The sequence below is a fragment of the Ranitomeya imitator genome, chromosome 2, assembly GCF_032444005.1.
Source record: "Ranitomeya imitator isolate aRanImi1 chromosome 2, aRanImi1.pri, whole genome shotgun sequence".
Taxonomy (NCBI): domain Eukaryota; kingdom Metazoa; phylum Chordata; class Amphibia; order Anura; family Dendrobatidae; genus Ranitomeya; species Ranitomeya imitator.
This window is the reverse complement of record NC_091283.1, coordinates 292,697,088-292,721,746: the sequence shown is the minus strand read 5'-3', so window position 1 is coordinate 292,721,746 and position 24,659 is coordinate 292,697,088. Positions and strand designations below refer to the sequence as shown.

General features: G+C 43.9%; 1 protein-coding gene across 3 annotated transcripts; it reads left to right on the top strand.

Moving 5' to 3' along the window:
- The first annotated feature begins 1,343 nt into the window (after positions 1-1,343).
- Positions 1,344-24,149, top strand: LOC138663267 (oocyte zinc finger protein XlCOF22-like). Of its 3 annotated transcripts, none has more exons than XM_069749443.1 (7): positions 1,344-1,472; positions 2,948-3,097; positions 3,227-3,406; positions 3,480-3,603; positions 3,687-3,784; positions 10,030-10,117; positions 22,002-24,149. In XM_069749443.1, exons 2-7 carry the CDS (start codon positions 3,020-3,022, stop codon positions 23,339-23,341), a joined length of 1,908 nt encoding a protein of 635 aa, XP_069605544.1. In that variant the 5' UTR covers positions 1,344-1,472; positions 2,948-3,019; the 3' UTR covers positions 23,342-24,149. The 3 variants fall into 3 exon arrangements, with proteins under 3 accessions (XP_069605544.1, XP_069605543.1, XP_069605542.1); XM_069749442.1 differs by having other exon boundaries at positions 1,353-1,407; positions 22,005-24,148; XM_069749441.1 differs by having other exon boundaries at positions 1,353-1,407; positions 22,002-24,140.
- The last annotated feature ends 510 nt before the right edge of the window (positions 24,150-24,659 follow it).

The following is a 24,659-nucleotide window of genomic DNA, read 5'->3' as shown; positions in this document are numbered from 1 at the left end:
TCAGCTGGAAAACATTCTCTATAAAACCTCATCTAACCCCTCCCAAACTGTGGGCTAATCCCAACAGTATTAACTATATACTACCCAGTGTAGTGCAAACTATGTCCCTATCTACGGTATAGTGTATGGTTCCCCTAGTGGACGGACCTCCCGCATTCCCAGGGAAGGCCATAAGGATAACCTGTAGGAGAACCGAACATACAACGCCGGCCATAAGGATAAAATATAACATCACTTTATCACACTTGTATTTAAAACTCAACAGCATCGTCACAGCCACCCGTTACCACGGCGCCTTCTACATCCCAGTTTCCCCCTTCAATTGAGTCGTCACCCCGCATGTTTCACAGCTGTTAGACCGACATTAAACATGTGGGGATTGCCTGCCATACACATTAATACCGTAGCCACTCCGCACAAACATACGGCTCCGCTTTGTACATATACATGCATGGTTCTGCTCCATACACCTCATACCCACGGCTCCGCTCCGTACACCTCATACACACATGGCTCCGCTCTGTACATGTAATACACACACGGCTCTGCTCCGTACACCTCGTACACACACGGCTCCGCTCCGTACACCTCGTACACACATGGCTCCGCTCCGTACACCTCGTACACACGCGGCTCCACTCCGTACATGTAATACACACACGGCTCCGCTCCGTACACCTCGTACACACACTGCTCCGCTCCGTACACCTCGTACACATACAGCTCCGCTCCGTACACCTCGTACACACACGGCTCCGCTCTGTACACCTCGTACACACACGGCTCCGCTCCGTACACCTCGTACACACACGGCTCCGCTCCGTACACCTCGTACACACACGGCTCCGCTCCGTACACCTCGTACACACATGGCTCCGCTCCGTACACCTCGTACACACACTGCTCCGCTCCGTACACCTCGTACACATACAGCTCTGCTCCGTACACCTCGTACACACACGGCTCCGCTCTGTACACCTCGTACACACACGGCTCCGCTCCGTACACCTCGTACACACACTGCTCCGCTCCGTACACCTCGTACACATACAGCTCTGCTCCGTACACCTCGTACACATACAGCTCTGCTCCGTACACCTCGTACACACACTGCTCCGCTCCGTACACCTCGTACACACACGGCTCCGCTCCGTACACCTCGTACACACACGGCTCAGCTCCGTACACCTCATACACACACAGCTCTGCTACATCCACACTGTAAACTCCTCCTGACCTCACACATAAACTTCCCCTCATCCAGCACCATGACACCCAGCACAGCAGAGTCCTGCATACACTGAGGCCCCTGATCATGTGACCCCTGACTCCTCCCCTCCTGTGACCTCATCACAGGTCCTGGATCCATAGAGCCGAATAGAAGAGCGATGTTCCTACAGTCTGATGGTAATTGATGGTGATATTTGTCCAACATCCACTTTACCAAGTAAATCCCCCCAGAAGTGTAGCAGGTAAAGACCCCAATATCCACAGGTGTCCCTTCTAATAGGGGGAAACTATCCCCTCTAATAATCCTCGGACAGTTCTGACAAACACAGTAAAGTGCCCCTTTATGGAGGTGACAGAAAGTCTGTTTAGTCTCTTTAGCTTCATAGTATCAGCTCTAATCCAATGGGGAGAGAGCGATTTACCCCGAAGAGTCACAGATTGTGGGGTTGTTATAAAATGTTATATTTAGGGGGTTTGTGTTGTCTCCTTATAAGAATCACAATGGTTTTGTTCCTTTTCCGCTGATAAACGACCCAACTATGAAAGACGGGAACCAAGGAAACCTGTATTAGGACGGAGTCACACATGCGAGAAATACGTTCGTGTCTCGCATGTTAAAACCAAGCTCTGGCGCCGGCACTTCGGAGCGGAGTGTGTGGCTCTATGTGTTGCTATGTGGCTGCAAGCTCCGCTTTGGAGTGCCGGCGCCAGAGCTTGCTTTTCACATGCGAGACACGAACGTATTTCTCGCATGTGTGACTCCGGCCTTAATCTCATAGTACGGGGCCCATACAGTATAATGTTTTTTCATGTAATATATGGAAGCCTATGGGAAAATGCCCCCAAAAACATCATATCCAGAGAAAAAAAACCAGTATATGGAGACGTTGGCCTCATATATCTCCTGTCTTGTTCTTACAAAAAATCTTTTCTAAAAGCCTCAAACTTCTATGTGTGAATCAGACCTGAGATCTAACGTGATAGAAGATTACAGTGCGGGGAAGATGGGAAACCTTCATATAGACGGCCGGTGGTGATGGAGTCAGTGACCGACTCTGGACAAATATGTTTCTAGAGCCGTAGTAGAAGATGAAGATGTCGTCCTCACCATGAAGTAGTTATTTCTCCTGTCACGTGTAATGAATATCTCCTGCAGTATTGCTAATGCCGATTCCAGTGTCGGTAAATGAGACGAGAATTAGCGTTATGGAAGATGAGTCTATGAGGAACGTATTCAGCTGCCGACTCCGAGGAGAAACTGCTTGTTGTCTGTGGCCTAAATATATAGGTTTTATTACTAGATGTCAGGGAAGAAGGCGGTATGTTGTAAAATAACAAAAAAAAAATACCATTGCTGCTTGAGTCCCCGCCAGTCTCTGTATTTCCTGCTCAGTCCTAACGAACTTGTGATTCCTACAGCCAATCAGTTGCTGAAGCAGTGAGTAACATAGCCAGTGATTGGGAGCATGGAGGAGATGTCTCAGGCTGGTTTCACATTTGTGGTCGGGAGGGCTGTGGATAGCGGTGTACTTCCTCCCTTCTTCCTCCTTGAAGCTCCGCCTACTCTGCATGTGTCCTGCGTACCTATCTTTAACATTGGGTACGCAGGGATGTGCGTTGTATGCGGATGCATCTGCATGCGGGATTTGACGTGTGCGGCTACCGCACAGAAGCACAGGATTTTTATGATGTTACATCGGCTCATCTTCTCATTCAGATCTCTACAATATCAGATCCTCTCAGTGAAGATCTTCTATAGAAGAAAATTTTCCTGAATTACCCATCACAGATGAATATAGACAGAGACAAGATGGCGGAGAGGATATTACACCTCACCCTAGAGATCCTCTTCCGACTTACTGGAGAGGTGAGAGATTCTGATGACGTCACATTACATCATTCTTATCTATGGGAATAACAGATGGACAGAACTGGAGAGGTGAGGACTCTGGAAATGTCTGTAGTGAGATTTATTAATGTGTTTCTCCATAACCAGGATTACACAGTAGTGAAGAAGACCTCTAATGAGCACTGTCAGGACCCTGTGTCTGAGGGATGGGGGAGACCCCTGAGCCCAATCACGGGGCCTCCACCTCACCCCCTGATACATGAGGACATCAATGACCAGAAGATCCTAGAACTCACCTACAAGATGATTGAGCTGCTGACTGGAGAGGTGGGAATTCTGGGACATTACACTGTAACACTATGAAGGGATCAGGAGATGACGGTATAATTGTATGTGTCAGGTTCCTATAAGGTGTCAGGATGTCGCTGTCTATTTCTCCATGGAGGAGTGGGAGTATTTAGAAAGACACAAAGATCTGTATAAGGACGTCATGATGGAGGTTCCCCAGCCCCTCACATCACCAGGTAATAGACAGGACTAAATACACATGGCCTATAATTATCTGTATGTAAAGAATGAATTCAGTCCCTGTATGTGTTTCCTCCAGATCTATCCAGTACGAGGACAACACCAGAGAGATGTTCCCGTCCTCTTCTTCCACAGGACTGTAAACAAGAAGATCCCAATGTTCCTCAGGATCCTCAGGTAGATGGAGAGAAGGTGTCATGAGATCTCCCCTATGATGTGTAGATGGCTGTGAAGGTCTTGTGCTCAGTCCTGTTTTATCCACCAGTATTATATGGGGGTTTTTTATTATTGCCATGACAGCACCCACTGAGCGAGGGGATCCGCCCCCAGGATCAGGAAACCTACAGATAAAAAGGGGTGGTCCCCCTCACCTCCTATGTTGGTTTCCTGTTCCTGCGGGAACCAGCAGGGGAAAGGTTACCAGGGCCCGTGCTTGCCGCCTGTGCGGTGTTGGGGGAACGGCAGGGGCTGCGGCACCAGAAGCAGCGTCAGGGGAGCCCTGCATGTCTGACTTCCCCTCGTCTGATGGTGGATGATGTGAGGCCAGGATCCGGAAGAGGCTGTCCTGGCTTACGCGGTGCAGTAGGACCAGACCGGCACTCATCTTGTGGAGCGGGATGCGTGCATCGGCCGACCTGCTCCTCCATCAGGCTTCCTGAACTGAAATTGCTTGGGTTCACTTCCGAGGATCCGGGTAGGCGTGTTCTGGAGATGGACGGGCTGAAAGTATAAGATCCGGTGGCCTCCTGCTACCGATGTGTCCCAAAGATGTCCTCCCCAGGAGAATCTTAGGTGCACTCACAGGTGGTGGAGGTGCAGCCGCACAGCAATCCCAAGAGCAACAGTGGGCACTCCCGAGAGGGCGACTCCACTGACAAGAGGGTACGGAGTAAGAGATCTGATCTGTCTAGAACTCGTACTGTGCCTCCGCTTCCAGAACCGGTACCACATCACAGCTTCACTGGGTGAGTGTTACATGACTCTGCCTACTAAGCTGAGTCACCTTCTTTCTGTGTACCTCCCCTTCAGGCTAAGAAATCTAAAAAATCCAAGCACAAAGAATGTGCCTCGTGCTCTCAACCCCTTCCTGACCTCTATCTTAAAAGACTTTGTCAGAGTTGTATCAGCCAGACTTTAGAGGAGGAGTCCTTGGTTAGTTCCGCTGATATACGATTAATGATAAGAGAGGAACTTCAGTCCTTAGGATGTTCAAACAGGCCTAAGAAACATAAGTCCAAAGCAAGGAGTGTTACCCCTGTCTCCAGTTCTGCTTCCGGTACCGTCCAGGCAGGATCCTCTGGTGCTTCTGATTCATCATCATGAAGAAGGGCTATCTTGTTTTCTCATAGAGAGTATGGATAATCTGGTGAAATCAGTTAGAAATACCATGGGGCTTTCAGAGGCGACAGAGGCTAGATCTACGCAGGAAATTATGTTTGCAGTTCTTTCATAGAAAAAGAGACGTGCTTTCCCCGTTATTGGAGAAGGATTTGGTCTGGAAGGAATGGAGCAAGCAGGGGCAGCGCGAGGGTTCCTCTCTTCATTTTCCAAGAGGAGGTATCCCTTTGTCCCTTTGAGGATGATAACCTGACAGCTTGGTTCAAGATTCCCAAGGTGGACTCTGCAGTGGCATCGACTTCTAGGCATTCTGTCCTGTCTGTAGAAGATTCTGGGGTCCCATCTGACCCTCTAGATCGCAAAGCAGATACATTACTTAAAGATCATGGGAGTCCTACAACAGAGCCTTTAGACCGGCTATATCCAGCACATGTACAGCAAGGTCAATACTTGTTTGAGTGGATTCACAGAAAAAAATCCCAATTATTAAAAAATACCTTTTATTCTTATTTATGTTTAAAAACTGGTGCACACAAAACCATCACCAAAGAAAAAACGTCTATTAAAGAAAAGCACTAGGGGGGTGCGTAACCCTATGGGCCTATTACTATACTGCACCCTACCTGGCAGCGGAGGTTGGCACCCTATTTCCTGTGCAATGGCACCTCCGCTCACCGTTGGCTGTCCCTTCTATTCTAACGATCCCTATAGGGAAGAGGTAGAAAGACAGTTAAATTCCATAATTCTGCATATAAGGCTATGGGCCTGAGGATATGACTTTTGGAGGCCAAAAAATGTACTGAATTGCCCGTATTCTGATCCTGCCTCACTGCGGGGGTTGGCGTCCTAGATTTCTTTGCGACATGTGGCGCCGCCACTCCTCGACGGCTGTCCCAATGCTGACCCTGATAGAGAGATCTTAAGGTGCTAATGTGCAAAAAATAATGTAGCAAAAAAATATTGCTGGGCTTACAGTTGCTGGAAAAGTGCATTATTGACTATCTATTAAATTTAATAATGATTATCTGACAATTTTCATAAATCTAATCCCACTAATGAATGTCAAGATGTCTTCTATAATGATAAAAACAATGAGGATAAGAAATAACAGGGGCCCCTATTTCCTAAAGATAACCACTTGGGACATGTTCTCCCCGTAATGATACTTTGTGCAAAAAAAACAACCAAAGCTTATGAGCCCAACATATTGCAAAAGGACATGTGTATATAGAATAACCCTCTACACCGAGGTTCATCAGGAGTAAATACACATTTTGTTAAAGTCTGCTACTTAGCTTGGTGATGTCAAATATCCTATGGCATAACGACACAGACACACAGGGTGGATCCTGTTATGATACGGTGGTCTAGGAGCAACATGGAACGAGCTCTGAAGGAAGTGGTAACTGTACTGACTGCAGTCCCTAAGCTCAACACAACACTAGAAGTAGCCGTGGAATGCTCCTAACTCTCCCTAGGCATCTCGTCACAGCCTAAGAGCTAACTACCCCTAAAGAAAGAAGCTGTAAAACTATCTTGCCTCAGAGAAAATCCCCAAAGGATAGATTAGCCCCCCACAAATAATGACTGTGAGTGGAGAGGGAAAAGACATACACAGAATGAAACCAGGATGAGCACAGGAGGCCAGTCTAGCTAAATAGATAGGACAGGATGGAATACTGTGCGGTCAGTATAAAACACTACAAAAATCCATGCAGAGTTTACAAAAAAATCTCCACACCTGACTAAAGGTGTGGAGGGCAAATCTGCCTCCCAGAGCTTCCAGCAAGACAGAATTAAATCACACTGATAAGCTGGACAAACATAGAAAGCACAGAATGGATAAGTCCACAATCTATGGACAGAAAAGAGCAAGCAGAAACTTAGCTTAGCTGAACTGGTCAGGATAACAGGGAACTCCAAAGAGATGTGAATCCAACCAGGAACCATTTGCAAGTGGCACTGGCTGAAGAAAGAGCCAGACCTAAATAGCCGAGCAGAAGAGACGATAAGTGGAGGCAGCTGATGACAGCTAACTCCAATGAGCAGCCATACCACTAGAAACCACAAGAGGGAGCCCAAGAGCAGAACTCACAAAAGTGCCACTTACAACCACCGGAGGGAGCCCAAGAGCGGAATTCACAACAGGATCCCCTTTGGATAGCGTGCATAGTGGTTATCTTTATGAAATAGGGGCCCCTGTTCTTTCTTATCCTCATATTTTTTTAATAATTGAGATTTTTTTCTGTGAATCAGCTTTTTTGATCATTTTCCCAACAAATCGTATTTGCTGTGAATTTTTCTACTTGTTTGGGTGGACCAGCTGGAGGAACAGATCAAGAAAGGATTGTCTAGAGAGAGGCTGTTGTCCTCTATTACATTGATCAGGGGAGCTACAGAATATCTAGCCGATGCTTCTGTGGCTTCCCTACACCTGGCGGCAAGGTCAGCTGGTCTTGTTAATTCTGCTCGTCGTGCCCCATGGCTGAAGTGCTAGAAGGGGGATGTGCAATCAAAGTCTAAATTGTGCGCAATTCCATGCCAGGGTGAGTTCCTGTTTGGCAGCGTGCTCGATGAGATGCTCACCAAGGCGGGAGAGAGAAAGAAGGAGTTCCCTAACCAGTCTGTTCCATGCTACAGGAGGGCCTTCAGAAAGCAGCCATTCGGTAGAAGGTGGCCTTATGAAAACTGAGATTGCTGGGCGACAAAGGAGACCAAACAAAAAGGTGCCCATTTTAGCGGATCCTCTCCCAGGAAGAGTAATAAATTCCATTGACCCTGACCCTCCTGTGGGCGGCAGGTTAAAATTCTTTTGCCACAGATGGCAGGAGATCACTTCTACTTCCTGGGCCCTGGGCTTAGTAACATCGGGGTTGAAACTAGAGTTTTGTCACTTCCCCCCCAGATTCCTTTGTCATGACCTCTCTTAGATCCCCGGCACAACAGGAGGCTCTTGAGTTGGAGGTTTTATGTCTATTATCTAGCATGTCGTGGTGGAGGTCCCTGGAGACCAGGAGGGAAGGGGATTCCATGGGTAGTGAAACCGTCCTGGATAGTTACTACAGATGCTAGTCCTGATGGATGGGGAGCTCATATGGTACTATAACCCTGGTCCAGGGGCACAGGTCCATAGAGGAGGCTGATGACTCCTCCAATCTAATGGAATTAAAGACAGTCATCCATGCTTTACATCACTTTTCTCCCACAGCTGTGGGGGTCTCATGTGAGAGTTTTGTCAGACAATACCATGTTAGTTTCATATGTAAATTGCATACGTAAATTGGCAAGGCAGAACTCGATCAAAAGTGCTGATGTCTACTGCGGTGAGATTCTCGAACTCGCTGAAACCCATCTCTTGTCCCTCTAAGCCCTTCACATCAGGGAAGTGGAAAATCTCAAAGCAGACTTCCTCAGTCACTATACATTATATCAGAGAGAATGGTTTCTCAGTCACCAAGTATTCAGGAAGTTAGTGGACTTGTGGAGGCTTCCGGAAATAGACTTGTTTGCTACCAGGGGCAACAGACAGGTCCAAAGGTTTGCCTCCCTGAACAGGGCAGATCAGCCAGAGATGGTCGACTCCCTCCAGTTCCCTTGGTGGTTCAGTCTGGCCTATGCGTTTCCCCCAATGATGGTGCTTCCATCAGGAAGATCAGGGACGATAGAGCAAGGGTAATTCTCATCGCTCCTTTCTGGCCCAAAAGACTTTGCTTTTCATGGCTCAGAGCCATGTCCATATCCGACACCTGGATCCTCACCTCAGATCCGGGCCTGCCCTCTTGGGGTCCATTCCGTCATCCTAGGGTGAGGGGTCTCCACTTGATGGCATGGAACTTGAAGCTCATCAAGAGAATGCCAAGAGTGTGCAAAGCAGTCATCAAAGCAAAAGGTGGCTACTTTGAAGAACCTAGAATATAAGACATAATTTCAGTTGCTTCACACTTTTTTGTTAAGTTTATAATTCCACATGTGTTAATTCATAGTTTTGATGCCTTCAGTGTGAATGCACAATTTTCATAGCCATGAAAAGACAGAAAAATCTATAAATGAGGTGTGCCCAAACTTTTGGTCTGTACTATACATATATACTGTATGTATATATATATATATATATATATATATACTTGGTTGATCCCTAAATACTCTGTGTGGTGCCCGCTACCCTTTCTTTTCAAAGAAGTCAGGAGATTTTCCTTCCCTCCATTTTTGATAACCCTTTTACTTCTGAGGAGGAGAGATGTCCTGAGTTTTATATAGACAGAATTCATCCCTGGAGGCAGAGTAGAGCTTTGGTTGTGTCTTCGCAGGGCCACAGGAAGGGGTTTAGAGTCACAAGGAGCACTTTCACTTTGGATCAGAGATTCAATCTGTCTGGCCTACTCAGCAAAGGGTGAAGGTCCTCCGGATGGAATAAGGGCACATTCGGCATGGGCTAGGGCATCCTCCTGGGCTGAGAAGGTGGACGTCTAGATGGATCTGATATGTAATGCTGCAACATGGTCTTCAACATCTACCTTTTACAACCACTATAGTCTCAATTTGCCATCATCTTCTAACTTGGTTTTCGGGAGATCTGTCCTCAATATGAAGGTCCCTTCCAGATGATGGTTCTCTGACAGTCTCTCAGTGGGTGCTGTCGTGGCGAGAATAAAAAAATGGATTACTTACCGGTAATTGTATTTTATGGAGTCCACGACAGCACCCACTCACTTCCCTCCCTTTAGTAGCACATAATAGAGATGTGTATGTTATTTACTCCGGGTGATGGTAGTATATATTGAGGTATATGTTTAGACATATTGAGTGGTTTTTATGAAGATGTTCTAATTTTTTTTGGCAGTTCCTCTTGTACTCTGTAATCAAACTCTGGAGGGGAGGGGGACTGCCCTTTTTATCTGTAGGTTTCCTGTTCCTGGGGGCATATCTCCTCTCTGTGGGTGCTGTCGTGGACTCCATAAAATACAATTACCGGTAAGTAATTTGGTTTATACTTGTGTAATGAGAACGGTGGAGATGGCAGGATTAGAGCTGATCATAGAGGTGAGTTCTCCATCTGTCTGTGACTTTTACAATTTTTGTTTCAGGGTGAAGATCTGACCCATATTAACACTACAGAGTCATATGAGAGGGGTGATGAGCGGTGTAAGGAGATTCCTACATATGACTATCCAGGTGAGTAGTGACCACTAAATGCAGAGAAGTCACAGATTCTTCTCAGTCTCCGGCTGTGGCTGCTTTATCGGTGGTGTAGTCCGGCCGTATCACAATCATGTGATCACCATTTTGCCTCTAGACCACAACATTCTCCTCCATCCAAAACTGTTCAAATTACTTTGGTCATTAAAAGCCCTTTTCTATAGAACATATAGCCTGGAGGATCCACCTACCCCCTGAAATTAGGAGACGCTGACCGTAACCTGCCCAGGTCTGTAAACTGCAAAGCCAAATGACAGCGTACGTAGAATGTGCTGATAAGTTAGAAAATCTCTTTAAGAAAAATACTATGATGGGTCTATAAGAGAAAGCGAAGGGTAAGGATGCTGTTGGCTTCCTAGAATCCTGATATCTTATTGGATGAATCTACCTTCTCTCCCTTCTGTGCTGCTGAATGTGCTCATATGGTCCCTACAAGACCAGGTCCAGTCTTTCTGGGCAAACTTCACTTTTATGATTGACAACATTGAATGTGCAGTGAGGCCAAGTGTGAATTTCTGTACAATATCAGAGTTTCCCTTTATACTGAATTTTTAATTTCTTTTAAAATCAAATAACTTCAAGGAGGATTGTGATAAACTGCATAATAAACAGTACACCTGTGCCATGATATATCTCTAAGCTGTGCGTGGCTGATGGCTGTAATATACATTTATTCACACCTGCAGGAGATGTGTTGGCATGGCTCGAGCCCTGGTTTCATGGCTTCACTCCGTGTTTTAAATGACATTATGTTTTCGATCCTAAGAATTTCAGATTACTGCACAATCTCTCCTGAAATGGGAGCGCGAATACTTTCTCTAATCTTCTGGACAGGACGCATAGTAGCTCCAGTGATCCACCATAAATGAGTGCAACTCTGGTTTAATGTTTGAGCACTCCCCTCATACATACGCTGTTGTTGGGGATGTAACATAGAATAAAAAACTATGTCTTTTTTTACCTGTTCTTCTGTATGATAGTTTGATTGTGGTGGGATCACCCTACCTCAGTTATCTGGGTCTGTAACTCAGTGTTAGTCTAGTATATCAGGCTATAATGGTATACAGACAAGGAAAAGGTTCACCCACACCTGCTCTCAGCTCAAATGACGCTCCATTGGACTTGTTCACACCCCAATCGTGGAGTCTGAGTATTGGCCTTCTTTTCGTTGCCTGCGGTGGAAACAGGTTTTGTATACAATTATAGCCTGAGTCCCATTAACATTACTTGCTGAACAGGGACCACATGGTCTTGGAAACACACAGATTTACTTAGTCTGGTTTCTTCAGGTGAGACTAAACTTAAAGTTTTGTTCAGGACTGACCATGTTCCTTCCCATCTTATTGGTTATATGGTACTGTGAATAGTTAGGTCAGTGTATTAACTTGCATGTGTTTATGGTATGCATAATATTATACATAAGATTTGTCATTATATATGCAGTTTCATTGTCATTAAGGGATTTTCACATGCATGTTCTGGAGCTTATATCCGCAATTTGAGTTTGAGCAGGCAGCTGCGGTGGATCATGGACTTTATTATAAGGCATGACCATTGAGTATTTCACAATGTGTTTTTAAATATTTTTAATTGTTAGTGTGTCTTATGTGCTTTGTTTATTTTGTGCAATTGAAATAAAAAATCTTTTGGCAAGTTTAATGAGTTTGGGTGTTCCCTGTTATATGGGCATGCTTTTTCTCTTTTTGGTTTTTAACTTGCATTTTTTTGCCCATGGTGAGCCCCTCGTAGTTATATACATGGTGGTGCCCTCCACATCCCTCATTTGTGTTTGTGTTATATACTGACAGCCATGTAGTATCTAGCACAGCCACCTAGTATATAGCACAGCCCACGTAGTATATAACACAGACAGCCACGTAGTATATAGCACAGCCACGTAGTATATAACACAGGCCATGTAGTATATAACACAGACAGCAACGTAGTATATAGCACAGCCATGTAGTATATACTACTCTAGCGTGGGAAAATATTTTGAAAAAAAAGTATTCTGGGGTTCTATATACTACGTGTTTCCCACGTAGTATATAGCACAGTCCACGTAGTATATAGCACAGCCACGTAGCATATAGCACAGCCATGTAGTATATAACACAGACAGCAACGTAGTATATAACACAGCCATGTAGTATATAACATAACCCACGTAGTATATAGCACAGCCATGTACTATATAACAGACAGCCACATAGTATATAGCACAGCCACGTAGTATATAGCAACCACGTAGTATATAGCAGCCACGTAGTACATAGCACAGCCCATGTAGTACATAGCACAGCCATGTAGTATATAGCACAGCTCACGTAGGATATAACACAGCCACATAGTATATAGCACAGCCACATAGTATATAACACAGGCCACGTAATATATAACACAGACAGAAACGTAGTATATAGCACAGCCATGTAGTATATAGCAGCCACGTAGTATATAGCACAGCCCACGTAGTATATGGCACAGCCCACATAGTATATAACACAACCCACGTTGTATATAACACAGCCCACATAGTATATAGCACAGCCCACGTAGTATATAACACAGACAGCCAAGAAGTATATAGCACAGCCACATAGTATATAACACAGGCCACGTAATATATAACACAGACAGCAACGTAGTATATAGCACAGCCCACGTAGTATATAGCACAGCCCACGTTGTATATAACACAGCCCACGTAGTATATAGCACAGCCACGTAGTATATAGCACAGCCACGTAGCATATAGCACAGCCCACGTATATAACAGACAGCCATGTAGTATATAGCACAGCCATGTAGTATATAGCACAGCCACGTAGTATATAGCACAGCCAAGTAGTATATAGCACAGCCACGTAGTATATAGCACAGCCACGTAGTGTGTAGCAGCCACGTAGCATATAGCAGCCATATAGTATATAACACAGGCTACGTAGTATATAGCACAGCCACGTAGCATATAGCACAGCCCACATATACAACAGACAGCCACGTAGTATATAGCATTGCCACGTAGTATATAGCAGCCATGTAGTATATAGCAGCCACGTAGTATATAGCACAGCCCACGTAGTACATGGCACAGCCACGTAGTATATAGCACAGCCCACGCAGGATATAACACAGGCCACGTAATATATAACACAGACAGCAACGTAGTATATAGCACAGCCCACGTAGTATATAGCACAGCCCACATAGTATATAACACAACCCACGTTGTATATAACACAGCCCACGTAGTATATAGCACAGCCACGTAGTATATAACACAGCCCACGCAGTATATAACACAGCCCACGTAGTATATAGAAGTGTGGCCACCATATCCCTGTTAAAAAAAAGAATTAAAATATAAAATAGTAATAAAAAATAATATACTCTCCTTCCGGCGTCCACTGAAGCTGTCCTGATGCTCCCGCCAGGTCCGTTCCCAGTGAGGCTTTGCGGCAATAACCCCTGATGACTTAGCGGTCTCGCAAAACCGCTAAGTCATCTGGGGGAATCGCAATGCATCACTGGGAACGGAAGCTGCCGGCAGTATCGCGAGGAGCGGGACAGCTTCGGTGGACACCGGAAGGTGAGAATAGCACGATTTTATATTTTTTTTATTATTTTTAACATTATATCCCGTGCCGCGACCAATCAACGACACAGGATTTCCGTAACAGACGGAAGTGGACCTTAGCTTTATATATATATATATATATATATATATATATATATATATATATATATATATATCTCTATCTAAAGTCCACTTCCGTCTGTTACGGAAATCCTGTGTCGCTAATTGGTCGCGGCACGGGATAGAATGTTAAAAATAATTTAAAAAAATATAAAATTGTGCTATTCTCACCTTCTGGTGTCCACCGAAGCTGTCCCGCTCCTCGCGATGCTGCCGGCAGCTTCAGTTCCCAGTGAGACTTGCGAGAAGTACGCATCGGTGTCCTATAGAAAAGCCGGCAATTCAGTGCGGTGTACAGTAAAATCACACTGACAGGTTAGAATAGATAGAATAAATGTCTACACATAGTAAGTCACACACATGGTCAGTGTGTAATCCGTATTTTTCTCACCCCCATAGACTTTCATTCGCAGATTTTTTGCGCAATACGCTGACAAACGCAGCATGCTGCGATTTTCTCAGCCTGTTAAATACGGCCGAGAAATATACGGCAGATAGGAGCTGCCCCATAAAGAATCATTGGTCCGTGTGCAATGCGTTGTTTTTCCGCCTCTCATACATCCGTAAAACTCTCTAGTGTGACACCGGCCTTAGACTGTAGCACACAATGCATTTTTGCTGGGGTTTTTTACGTGTGTTAATGCTTCAAAAAACGCAATGGAATACTAAAGCAAAGTAATTCAATGACAATCCTGAAGTGTTCTACACATTATCAGTAAATTTCTGTCCGTATTTGCAGCTTTTATTTTCTGCAGCATGTCAATTCTTTTTGCGTTTCTGCAGCATTTTTGACTCATTGACTTTAATTGAGTGAGTCAAATCTGCAGCAAAAATTCTTGTGTAAAAAGGTTTGCGGATTTGCTGCCAAAAACGCAGCAAATTGTCAAAGGGAATGTCAGAAGGAGGAAGAGTGTGTGGGCGGAGAATATGTGCATGTGTCTCTGTGTGGGCGGAGAATATGTGCGTGTGTCTTTGTGTGGGCAGAGAATATGTGTGTCTGTGTGTGTGTGTGTACTCATGCGACGTGTATACCCAGGCATTATCTGATGGGACTACTACTCCCATCCGGCTACATCTTTTGACAGGAGGTAATTGCTCCTGCAGTGTGTCACTGAGCCGCCGTGAGAGTTCACTGGAGTTAATCTGCTGATCAGCTTCGGTGCTCTCACTTAAGGCATAGCTGCGTGGGAAAGTTCTCACATAGCGGTAGTGCCGTAAGTGAGTGCATAGGAGTTGATGAACTCTGGTGAACTCTCACGGCAGCGCAGTGATACACTGCGGGAATATTTACCTCCTGTCAGTGTATCGCCGGAGGCCTGGTAGAGCAGTCACATCTCCTGTGGTGACTGTTCTACACATGAGATCGCCGTGGGACACTCGGTATTAAATGGACTACGGTGGACAGGATAGTATTATGTTTGTTTATCACTTTTTGATTGTTTGCAGGAGACAAGGGAGTTCTGAGATTAGGCGTTCAGTAAGTATGGTAAATTTTGATTCAATAAAGGAGTCTGTGATTATTTCAAATAAAGGACTTTATTCTGGGTGTCTGTGTTTTATACAATATCACTATGGTTAGTAATGGATAGGTGTCTTATAGACACCTCTTCCTTACTAACCTGTGGGCTTGATGTCACTTGATAATACAAAGGTGACATCAACCCCACAAATGTTAACCCCACTTGCCACCGCTACAGGGCAAGTGGGAAGAGTGAGGCTAAGTGCCAGAATTGGTGCTTCTATAAGATGCAACATTTCTGGGGCGGCTGAGAGCTGATGTTTCTAGCCTGGGGGGATGCCAATATCCATGGCCCCTTCCCAGGCTATTAATATCAGCTTACAGCTGTCTGCCTAGCCTTTGCTGGTTTGATTTTATAGGGGGAACCCATGTCAATTTTTTTTTCTGGGGTTTTCCTGTAAACTAGCCAGTAAAGGCTAAGCAAACAGCTGTGAGCTGATATTAATACTCATAGCCTGCGAACCTTTGGCTATTGGCTCCTTCTCAGAATATTAATATCAGCTGTCGGCTTTTCCTCTACTGGTTATGAGAATTAAGTGGGAGCCCACACAATTTTAAAAAAAATATTTTGAAATATAAATAGATATTGCATTTCACGCAGATTTTTGATAATTTTTTTTTGTTACAGCATATGTAGGTTAATTATGTTAACACTCCTACATAGGCTGGAGTGTGTCTGTCTTTATTTAATATTAATGAGGGTATCTGGCTGAAGAGGTTTAACAAGGAAATGACATCACAACTATTTTTTTTTTTAATATATCTTTATTTAGCTCTTTGGATTCACAAAAGTGCAGAAAAACCGTGTGTATTGGCAGCTGCGTTTTTCTTCCAGGAGATGCAGAATCCTTGCAAAAATTTCAGCAAGCAAATACGCAATGTGCGCACACAACCTTATAAATAGCTCTATTTAAAAGTATATTTCTTGTTGAAATTAACCCCTTCCCGACCCATGACGCCACGTAGGCATCATGAAAGTCGGTGCCAATCCAACCCATGACGCCTATGTGGCGTCATGGAAAGATCGCGTCCCTGCAGATCGGGTGAAAGGGTTAACTCCCATTTCACCCACCTTGCAGGGACAGGGGGAGTGGTAGTTTAGCCCAAGGGGGGTGGCTTCACCCCCCCGTGGCTACGATCGCTCTGATTGGCTGTTGAAAGTGAAACTGCCAATCAGAGCGATTTGTAATATTTCACCTATTATAACTGGTGAAATATTACAATCCAGCCATGGCCGATGCTGCAATATCATCGGCCATGGCTGGAAACACTAATGTGCCCCCACCCCACCGATCGCCCCCCCAGCCCTCCGATCTGTCTGGTACACTGCTCCGGCTCCCCTCCGTCCTGTGCTCCACTCCCCCCGTGCTCGTGTCCGCTCCCCCCGTGCTCCAGTCACCCTCCCCGTGCTCCAATCACCCCCCCCCCTGTACTCCGATCCACCGCCCCCCCGTGCTCCGTTCCACACCCCCCCCCCGTGCTCCGTTCCACCCCCCACCCCCCGTGCTCCGTTCCACCTCCCCCGTGCGCCCGCCGAATCTGCCGGCCGGCAGATTCGTTCCAAAGTGCATTTTGATCACTGAGATAGATTATATCTCAGTGATCAAAATAAAAAAAATAATAAATGACCCCCCCCCTTTGTCACCCCCATAGGTAGGGACAATAAAAAAATAAAGAATTTTTTTTTTCCACTAATGTTAGGGGTAGGGGTAGGGTTAGGGGTAGGGTTAGGGCTAGGGTTAGGGTTTCGGTATGTGCACACGTATTCTGTTCCTCTGCGTTTTTTTCCGCTGCGGATTTGATAAATCCGCAGTGCTAAACCGCTGCGGATTTATGGCGCATTTACCGCATTTTTTCTGCGCATTTCACTGCGGTTTTACAACTGTGATTTTCTATTTGAGCAGTTGTAAAACCGCTGCGGAATCCGCACAAAGAAGTGACATGCTGCGGAATGTAAACCGCTGCGTTTCCGTGCAGTTTTTCCGCAGCATGTGTACAGCGATTTTTGTTTCCCATAGGTTTACATTGAACTGTAAACTCATGGGAAACTGCTGCGGATCCGCAGCGTTTTCCGCAGCGTGTGCACATACCTTTAGAATTAGGCTATGTGCACACGGTGCGGATTTGGCTGCGGATCCGCAGCGGATTGGCCGCTGCGGATTCGCAGCAGTGTTCCATCAGATTTACAGTACCATGTAAACCTATGGAAAACCAAATCCGCTGTGACCATGGTGCGGAAAATACCGCGCGGAAACGCTGCGTTGTATTTTCCGCAGCATGTCAATTCTTTGTGCGGATTCCGCAGCGTTTTACACCTGTTCCTCAATAGGAATCCGCAGGTGAAATCCGCACAAAAAACACTGGAAGTCCGCGGAAAATCCGCAGGTAAAACGCAGTGCCTTTTACCCGCGGATTTTTAAAAAATGATGCTGAAAAATCTCACACGAATCCGCAACGTGGGCAAATAGCCTTAGGGTTAGGGTTGGAATTAGGGTTGTGGTTAGGGGTGTGATTAGGGTTATGGCTACAGTTGGGATTAGAGTTAGGGGTGTGTTGGGGTTAGTGTTGGAGGTAGAATTGAGGGGTTACCACTGTTTAGGCACATCAGGGGTCTCCAAACGCAACATGGCGCCACCATTGATTCCAGCCAATCTCGTATTCAAAAAGTCAAATGGTGCTCCCTCAATTCCGAGCCCCGACGTGTGCCCAAACAGTGGTTTACCCCCACATATGGGGTACCAGCATACTCAGGATAAACTGCGCAACAATTACTGGGGTCCAATTTCTCCTGTTACCCTTGTGAAAATAAAAAAATGCTTGCTAAAACATCATTTTTGAGGAAAGAAAAATGATTTTTTATTTTCACGGCTCTGCGTTGTAAACGTCTGTGAAGCACTTGGGGGTTCAAAGTGCTCACCACATATCTAGATAAGTTCCTTGGGGGCTCTAGTTTCTAAAATGGGGTCACTTGTGGGGGGTTTCTACTGTTTAGGCACACCAGGGGCTCTGCAAACTCAACGTGACGCCCGCAGACCATTCCATCAAAGTCTGCATTTCAAAAGTCACTACTTCCCTTCTGAGCCCCGATGTGTGCCCAAACAGTGGTTTACCTCCACACATGGGGTATCAGCGTACTCAGGAGAAACTGGACAACCACTTTTGGGGTCCAATTTCTCCTGTAACCCTTGGGAAAATAAAAAATTCTGGGCTAATAATTATTTTTGAGGAAAGAAAACGTATTTATTATTTTCACGGCTCTGCATTATAAACTTCTATGAAGCACTTGGGGGTTCAAAGTGCTCACCACACATCTAGATAAGTTCCTTTGGGGGTCTAGTTTCCAAAATGGGGTCACTTGTGGGGGAGCGCCAATGTTTAGGCACACAGGGGCTCTCCAAACGCGACATGGTGTCCGCTAACGATGGAGATAATTTTTCATTCAAAAAGTCAAATGGCGCTCCTTCCCTTCCGAGCCTTACCATGTGCCCAAACAGTGGTTTACCCCCACATGTGAGGTATTGGTGTACTCAGGAGAAATTGCCCAACAAATTTTAGGATCCATTTTATCCTGTTGCCCATGTGAAAACGAAAAAATTGAGGCTAAAATAATTTTTTTGTGAAAAAAAAGTACTTTTTCATTTTTACGGATCAATTTGTGAAGCACCTGGGGGTTCAAAGTGCTCACTATGCATCTAGATAAGTTCCTTGGGGCGTCTAGTTTCCAAAATGGGGTCACATGTGGGGGAGCTCCAATTTTTAGGCACACGGGGGCTCTCCAAACGTGACATGATGTCCGCTAAAGAGTGGAGCCAATTTTTCATTCAAAAAGTCAAATGGCGCTCCTTCCCTTCCAAGCCCTGCCGTGCGCCCAAACAGTGGTTTACCCCCATATATGAGGTATCAGCGTACTCAGGACAAATTGGACAACAACTTTCGTGGTTCAGTTTCTCCTTTTACCATTGGGAAAATAAAAAAATTGTTGCTAAAAGATAATTTTTGTGACTAAAAAGTTAAATGTTCATTTTTTCCTTCCATGTTGCTTCTGCTGCTGTGAAGCACCTGAAGGGTTAATAAACTTCTTGAATGTGGTTTTGTGCACCTTGAGGGGTGCAGTTTTTAGAATGGTGTCACTTTTGGGTATTTTCAGCCATATAGACCCCTCAAACTGACTTCAAATGTGAGGTGGTCCCTAAAAAAAATGGTTTTGTAAATTTCGTTGTAAAAATGAGAAATCGCTGGTCAAATTTTAACCCTTATAACTTCCTAGCAAAAAAAATTTTTGTTTCCAAAATTGTGCTGATGTAAAGTAGACGTGTGGGAAATGTTATTTATTAACTATTTTGTGTCACATAACTCTCTGGTTTAACAGAATAAAAATTCAAAATGTGAAAACTGCGAAATTTTCAAAATTTTCGCCAAATTTCCGTTTTTATCACAAATAAACGCAGAATTTATTGACCTAAATTTACCACTAACATGAAGCCCAATATGTCACGAAAAAACAATCTCAGAACCGCTAGGATCCGTTGAAGCGTTCCTGAGTTATTACCTCATAAAGGGACACTGGTCAGAATTGCAAAAAACGGCAAGGTCTTTAAGGTCAAAATAGGCTGGGTCATGAAGGGGTTAATGTAATATTGGCCTTTACAATAGTTTATATTGCTATCAGTCCCATACTCTAATTACCCCAAAGAGGTTTTGCCGTTAGTTGCTCATTTTTTTTTTATACTTAAAAAGACTGTTCAGCTTGATTATTTCAGTAGGTGTGTTATATAGTCATAGTTTTGCCCATCATCCTTTAACTTCTTTAACCCCTTTACATCTGGACTTAGGCTAGGTTCACATTGCGTTAGGGCAATCCGTTAAGCGCATAGCGCTAGCGGATTGCGCTAACGCAATGTTTATTTTGTGACAGCGTTCGCCATCCCCGCCATCATCCATCGCCATCTCCGATCTGCGCTAGCGAGGGATGGACCTCGGACGCTGCAAGCAGCGTCCGAGGTCCGTCACAAAAGAACGGCACATCGCTAGCGCGTGCCGAAAATGGCATGCGCTACAGGCAAAAATCACATTGCTGTCAATGGGTGCGCTAACGGACCCGTTGCACGGCGTTAATTGCGACATTTTCGCCGTGCAATGCAGTCCGTTAGCGTTAACCCAACGCAATGTGAACCTGGCCTTACACTCAGACCCCTAGGCTTGGGCCACATTGATACTTGCTTTTCAGTAGTATGAGATGGCAAGAAGAATAGTCAGGTAGACTGACTACAACCGTGAGGGAAGAGAAAATATTAAATCAAAAGACACGAGTAGTCAGTAAACAAGCCGGGGTCACAACAAGAAACAAATACACAAGCTGGGAGCTGAGTACAGAGGACTGAACCAGAGGAGAACAAGCCTGTATCTTGCAGCTTCCGGCAATATGCTTCCAGCTTTAGTGGAGTGCGGTGCTTTCCAGTAGGCTGAAGTAGGGTGCAAATTACTCTAGCTCGACAGCGTGCACACCCAAACTGCAAGAATGGATGGTACTCCTGCTGGAAAGGATGGTATCACAGATTGCAGGCATCTTAAACTTGGTGGCTCAACAATCTGTGCCCCCCAGAGCTTCTGGTTCTGTTGTCTCCTCCATTACCAGCGCCACCTACAGAATGGATAAGCAGACGTCATAGGAGCAGATCCCAGAGAAGATAGGACACAGCATTTTTTGAATCCCTAATATGACAATGTCAGAAACCCAGAGCAGTAGAAATCCCCATAAATGACTCCATTTTGGACAGTATAGCCCTCTGTGAATTAATCTATAGAAGTAGTGACAATTTTGACTCCACAGCCACTTTCCGGTAATTAGCGCGCAGTGGATGTTGGAGAGTAAAAATTGAAAATATACCATTTTATTACCCAACACATAGTGCCCAGATTGTGCTCCAGAAGACCCACGTACCATAAATTGAGTTCTTCTCGCTATAGTAATGTCAAATACATGGATGCTAAATGTGGTTTGGGCACACTGCAATGCTCCGAAGCGAGGGGGAGACTTAACTTTGGAGGAGTGGATTTTGCAAGATTGGTTTATGGAAGCCATGTTGCTTTTCAAGCCACTACTAATGTAGAAACCTCTGTTTTTCCATTGACAGATGATGGACCCGAGTGGGGACTTGTTTTTTGTAAGATGAGTAGAACTTTTCATTGGTATTATTTTGTCTACATAACATTGTTTGGTGGCTTTTTATTCCATATTTGGGAGGTAGAATGAACAAATAGTTGAACACCACGCTCCACTGGTTCATGCCATGAGGTTTTCTATTAGGCTGCCATCACACTAGCAGTATTTGGGTCAGTATTTTATATTATTTTATATTAAACCAGTAGTGGAACAATTAGAGGAAAAGTGTAATAGAAACATATGCACCACTTCTGCATTTATCACCCACTCCTGGTTTTGGCTTGCAAATACTGATGTAAAATACTGACCAAATACTGCTAGTGTGACGGCAGCCTTAGACTGTCAGCTGTCATTTTGTTGGTGCATAATTCAAATATTTAACATAACTTGCCATTATTAATGACAGTTTAAGTAGAAATGTTCAAAAATTAAATTTGAGGATATTTCATTGAAAAATAATAATTTGTTTTATTCTTAGCAGATTACTGTACCAGGAGATCAGAGGTGCAGCTGACATCTTCAATTTATAAATCAGATGATCTTGAGATCACACAGGATACAATTGAAGTGAATGTCATTACGCCAGATGTACCATCATCCCTTCACAGCAAAGATCTGTCATCTGATTTTTTGAAACAAGTCCTGTCGTCTGATTCATTACCAACTACTAAGGAAAATCAAAGTCACAAAATAAGCTTTAAAAAACGAACTGCTCCTAAATCAAAGAAGCCGATTTCATCTTCCAAATATGGAAATAGCTTTCCCCTTGAAAAGTCTTTTATTAAACATCAAACAATTCACACAGCAGAGAACAGATTTTCTTGTTCAAAATGCGGGAAATGTTTTAACAAGAAATCACATCTTGTTATACACCAAATAACTCACACAGGGGAGAAGCCTTTTTCCTGTTCAGAATGTGGGAAATGTTTTAAACAGAAGGCGCATCTTGTAATGCACCAAAGAACTCACACAGGGGAGAAGCCTTTTTCCTGTTCAGAATGTGGGAAATGTTTTAGCCAGAAATCAGATTTGCTTCAGCACCAGAGAATTCACGCAGGGGAGAAGCCTTTTTCATGTTCAGAATGTGGGAAATGTTTTAACAAGAAATCATATCTTGTTATACACCAAAGAACTCACACAGGGGAGAAGCCTTTTTCCTGTTCAGAATGTGGGAAATGTTTTAACAAGAAATCATATCTTGTTATACACCAAAGAACTCACACAGGGGAGAAGCCTTTTTCCTGTTCAGAATGTGGGAAATGTTTTAACCAGAAATCACATCTTGTTAGACACCAAATAACTCACACAGAGGAGAAGCCTTTTTCCTGTTCAGAATGTGGGAAATGTTTTAACAAGAAATCACATCTTGTTATACACAAAATAACTCACACAGGGAAGAAGCCTTTTTCCTGTTCAGAATGTGGGAAATGTTTTAACCAGATATCATATTTTGTTAGACACCAGAGAACTCACACAGGGGAGAAGCCTTTTTCCTGTTCAGAATGTGGGAAATGTTTTAGCCAGAAATCATATCTTGTTATACACCAGAGAATTCACACAGGGGAGAAGCCTTTTTCATGTTCAGAATGTGGGAAATGTTTTAGCCAGAAATCATATCTTGTTATACACCAGAGAATTCACACAGGGGAGAAGCCTTTTTCATGTTCAGAATGTGGGAAATGTTTTAGCCAGAAATCATATCTTGTTATACACCAGAGAATTCACACAGGGGAGAAGCCTTTTTCATGTTCAGAATGTGGGAAATGTTTTAACAAGAAATCATATCTTGTTATACACCAGAGAATTCACACAGGGTAGAAGCCTTTTTCATGTTCTTAATGTGGGAAATGTTTTAAACGGAAATGGTGTTTTCTTAAAGGAATTGTCATCATGTTTGGCCTTGTTAAATTAAAAAAAATCATATTCAACTTCCGTGCCGGTGCTGTTCCAGTGGTATCGTCACTCGCATTCCTGGGACTCATATGAGGTTGTTGCATCACACGAGCCCTGTGTCCAATCAGCCCCAGCTAAACTGTCCCCACCCTCAGACGTATTGAACATGGAGAGGAAGCCAGTGCTGTGACTTCTCTTTGACTTCCTTTTATTGTTCTGAAGGTGAGAACAGTGAAGCCACCACTAATTGGATGTAGGGCTCATATGACATAAAAACCTGAGCCGCCGAAATGCAAGTGCTGACACTGCTGGAACTGACCCAGCATGGGTGGTTTATGGAAGTGTTTATATTTTAACAGGACCAAACATGAGGAATGAGAAGTCAAAATCCCACACAGAGGAGAGGACTTTATCATACCTAGAGTGTGAAAAATTAATTACTGGAAAATATTATTTTGTTGACCATCAAAAATAATTCAAACTATATACGTTATTGACAAATTTTACAAAAACATTTAATGGACGTATTATTGAGAGAGAGGGAAATTACTTTAGAACTTACTATATTTCTTAGACTATAAGACACACTTTTTTAGATAATTTTATTAAGAAAATTACACAATAGTTTTTACAAAGAGACATCAGTAGAACAAAGATATTTTCAATGTTACATGGTATCATTATGAAATTGTTGTACATAAAATACAATAAAGTTGTCATCTTCTTCCAAGGATTCAATTTTTTTTTTCATTCAAACTAATACAACCCCCCTCCCCGATAACATTCCAGATAAATCTGTATTCATACTATTTTTTTTTATGATGTGTATACATTAGAATATCTACCATTCAGTTATCATAATTACTGTAGTTTGCATGTGTACTCGCCCTACTTATATCATTTAACCTGGATTGATGATACTACAAGTGTTCATGAAGCCAGAAATTGCCATATGTTTTCTCAGGAGTACTCTAGATGGTAGGCCTGGAACATCCATCCAGTATCCCCAAGTGTTGTCAAATTTCCAATGAAATAATATTGTTTTGCTTATTTATTAACTCATTAACTGTCAGTGGTTGAGCGCTTGTCCAATGTTGTGCAATAAGTTTGCGAGCTTGATACAATGTTCGCAAAAGACCTACAATCATTGTGGATTCAAAACATCCGTAATAAGCATCACATCTGCTTTTTTAATGTAGCTGTCAGAGGATGGTCTCCCATGTGAGAATGTGAGAGAGTTTCT

Coding starts and splice junctions, on each gene's coding strand:
- LOC138663267 (XM_069749443.1), top strand. CDS start 3,020: ATGAATATAGACAGAGACAAGATGGCGGAGAGGATATTACACCTCACC. Junction 3,098..3,226: donor TCTTCCGACTTACTGGAGAG/GTGAGAGATTCT, acceptor CTCCATAACCAG/GATTACACAGTAGTGAAGAA. Junction 3,604..3,686: donor CCAGCCCCTCACATCACCAG/GTAATAGACAGG, acceptor TGTTTCCTCCAG/ATCTATCCAGTACGAGGACA.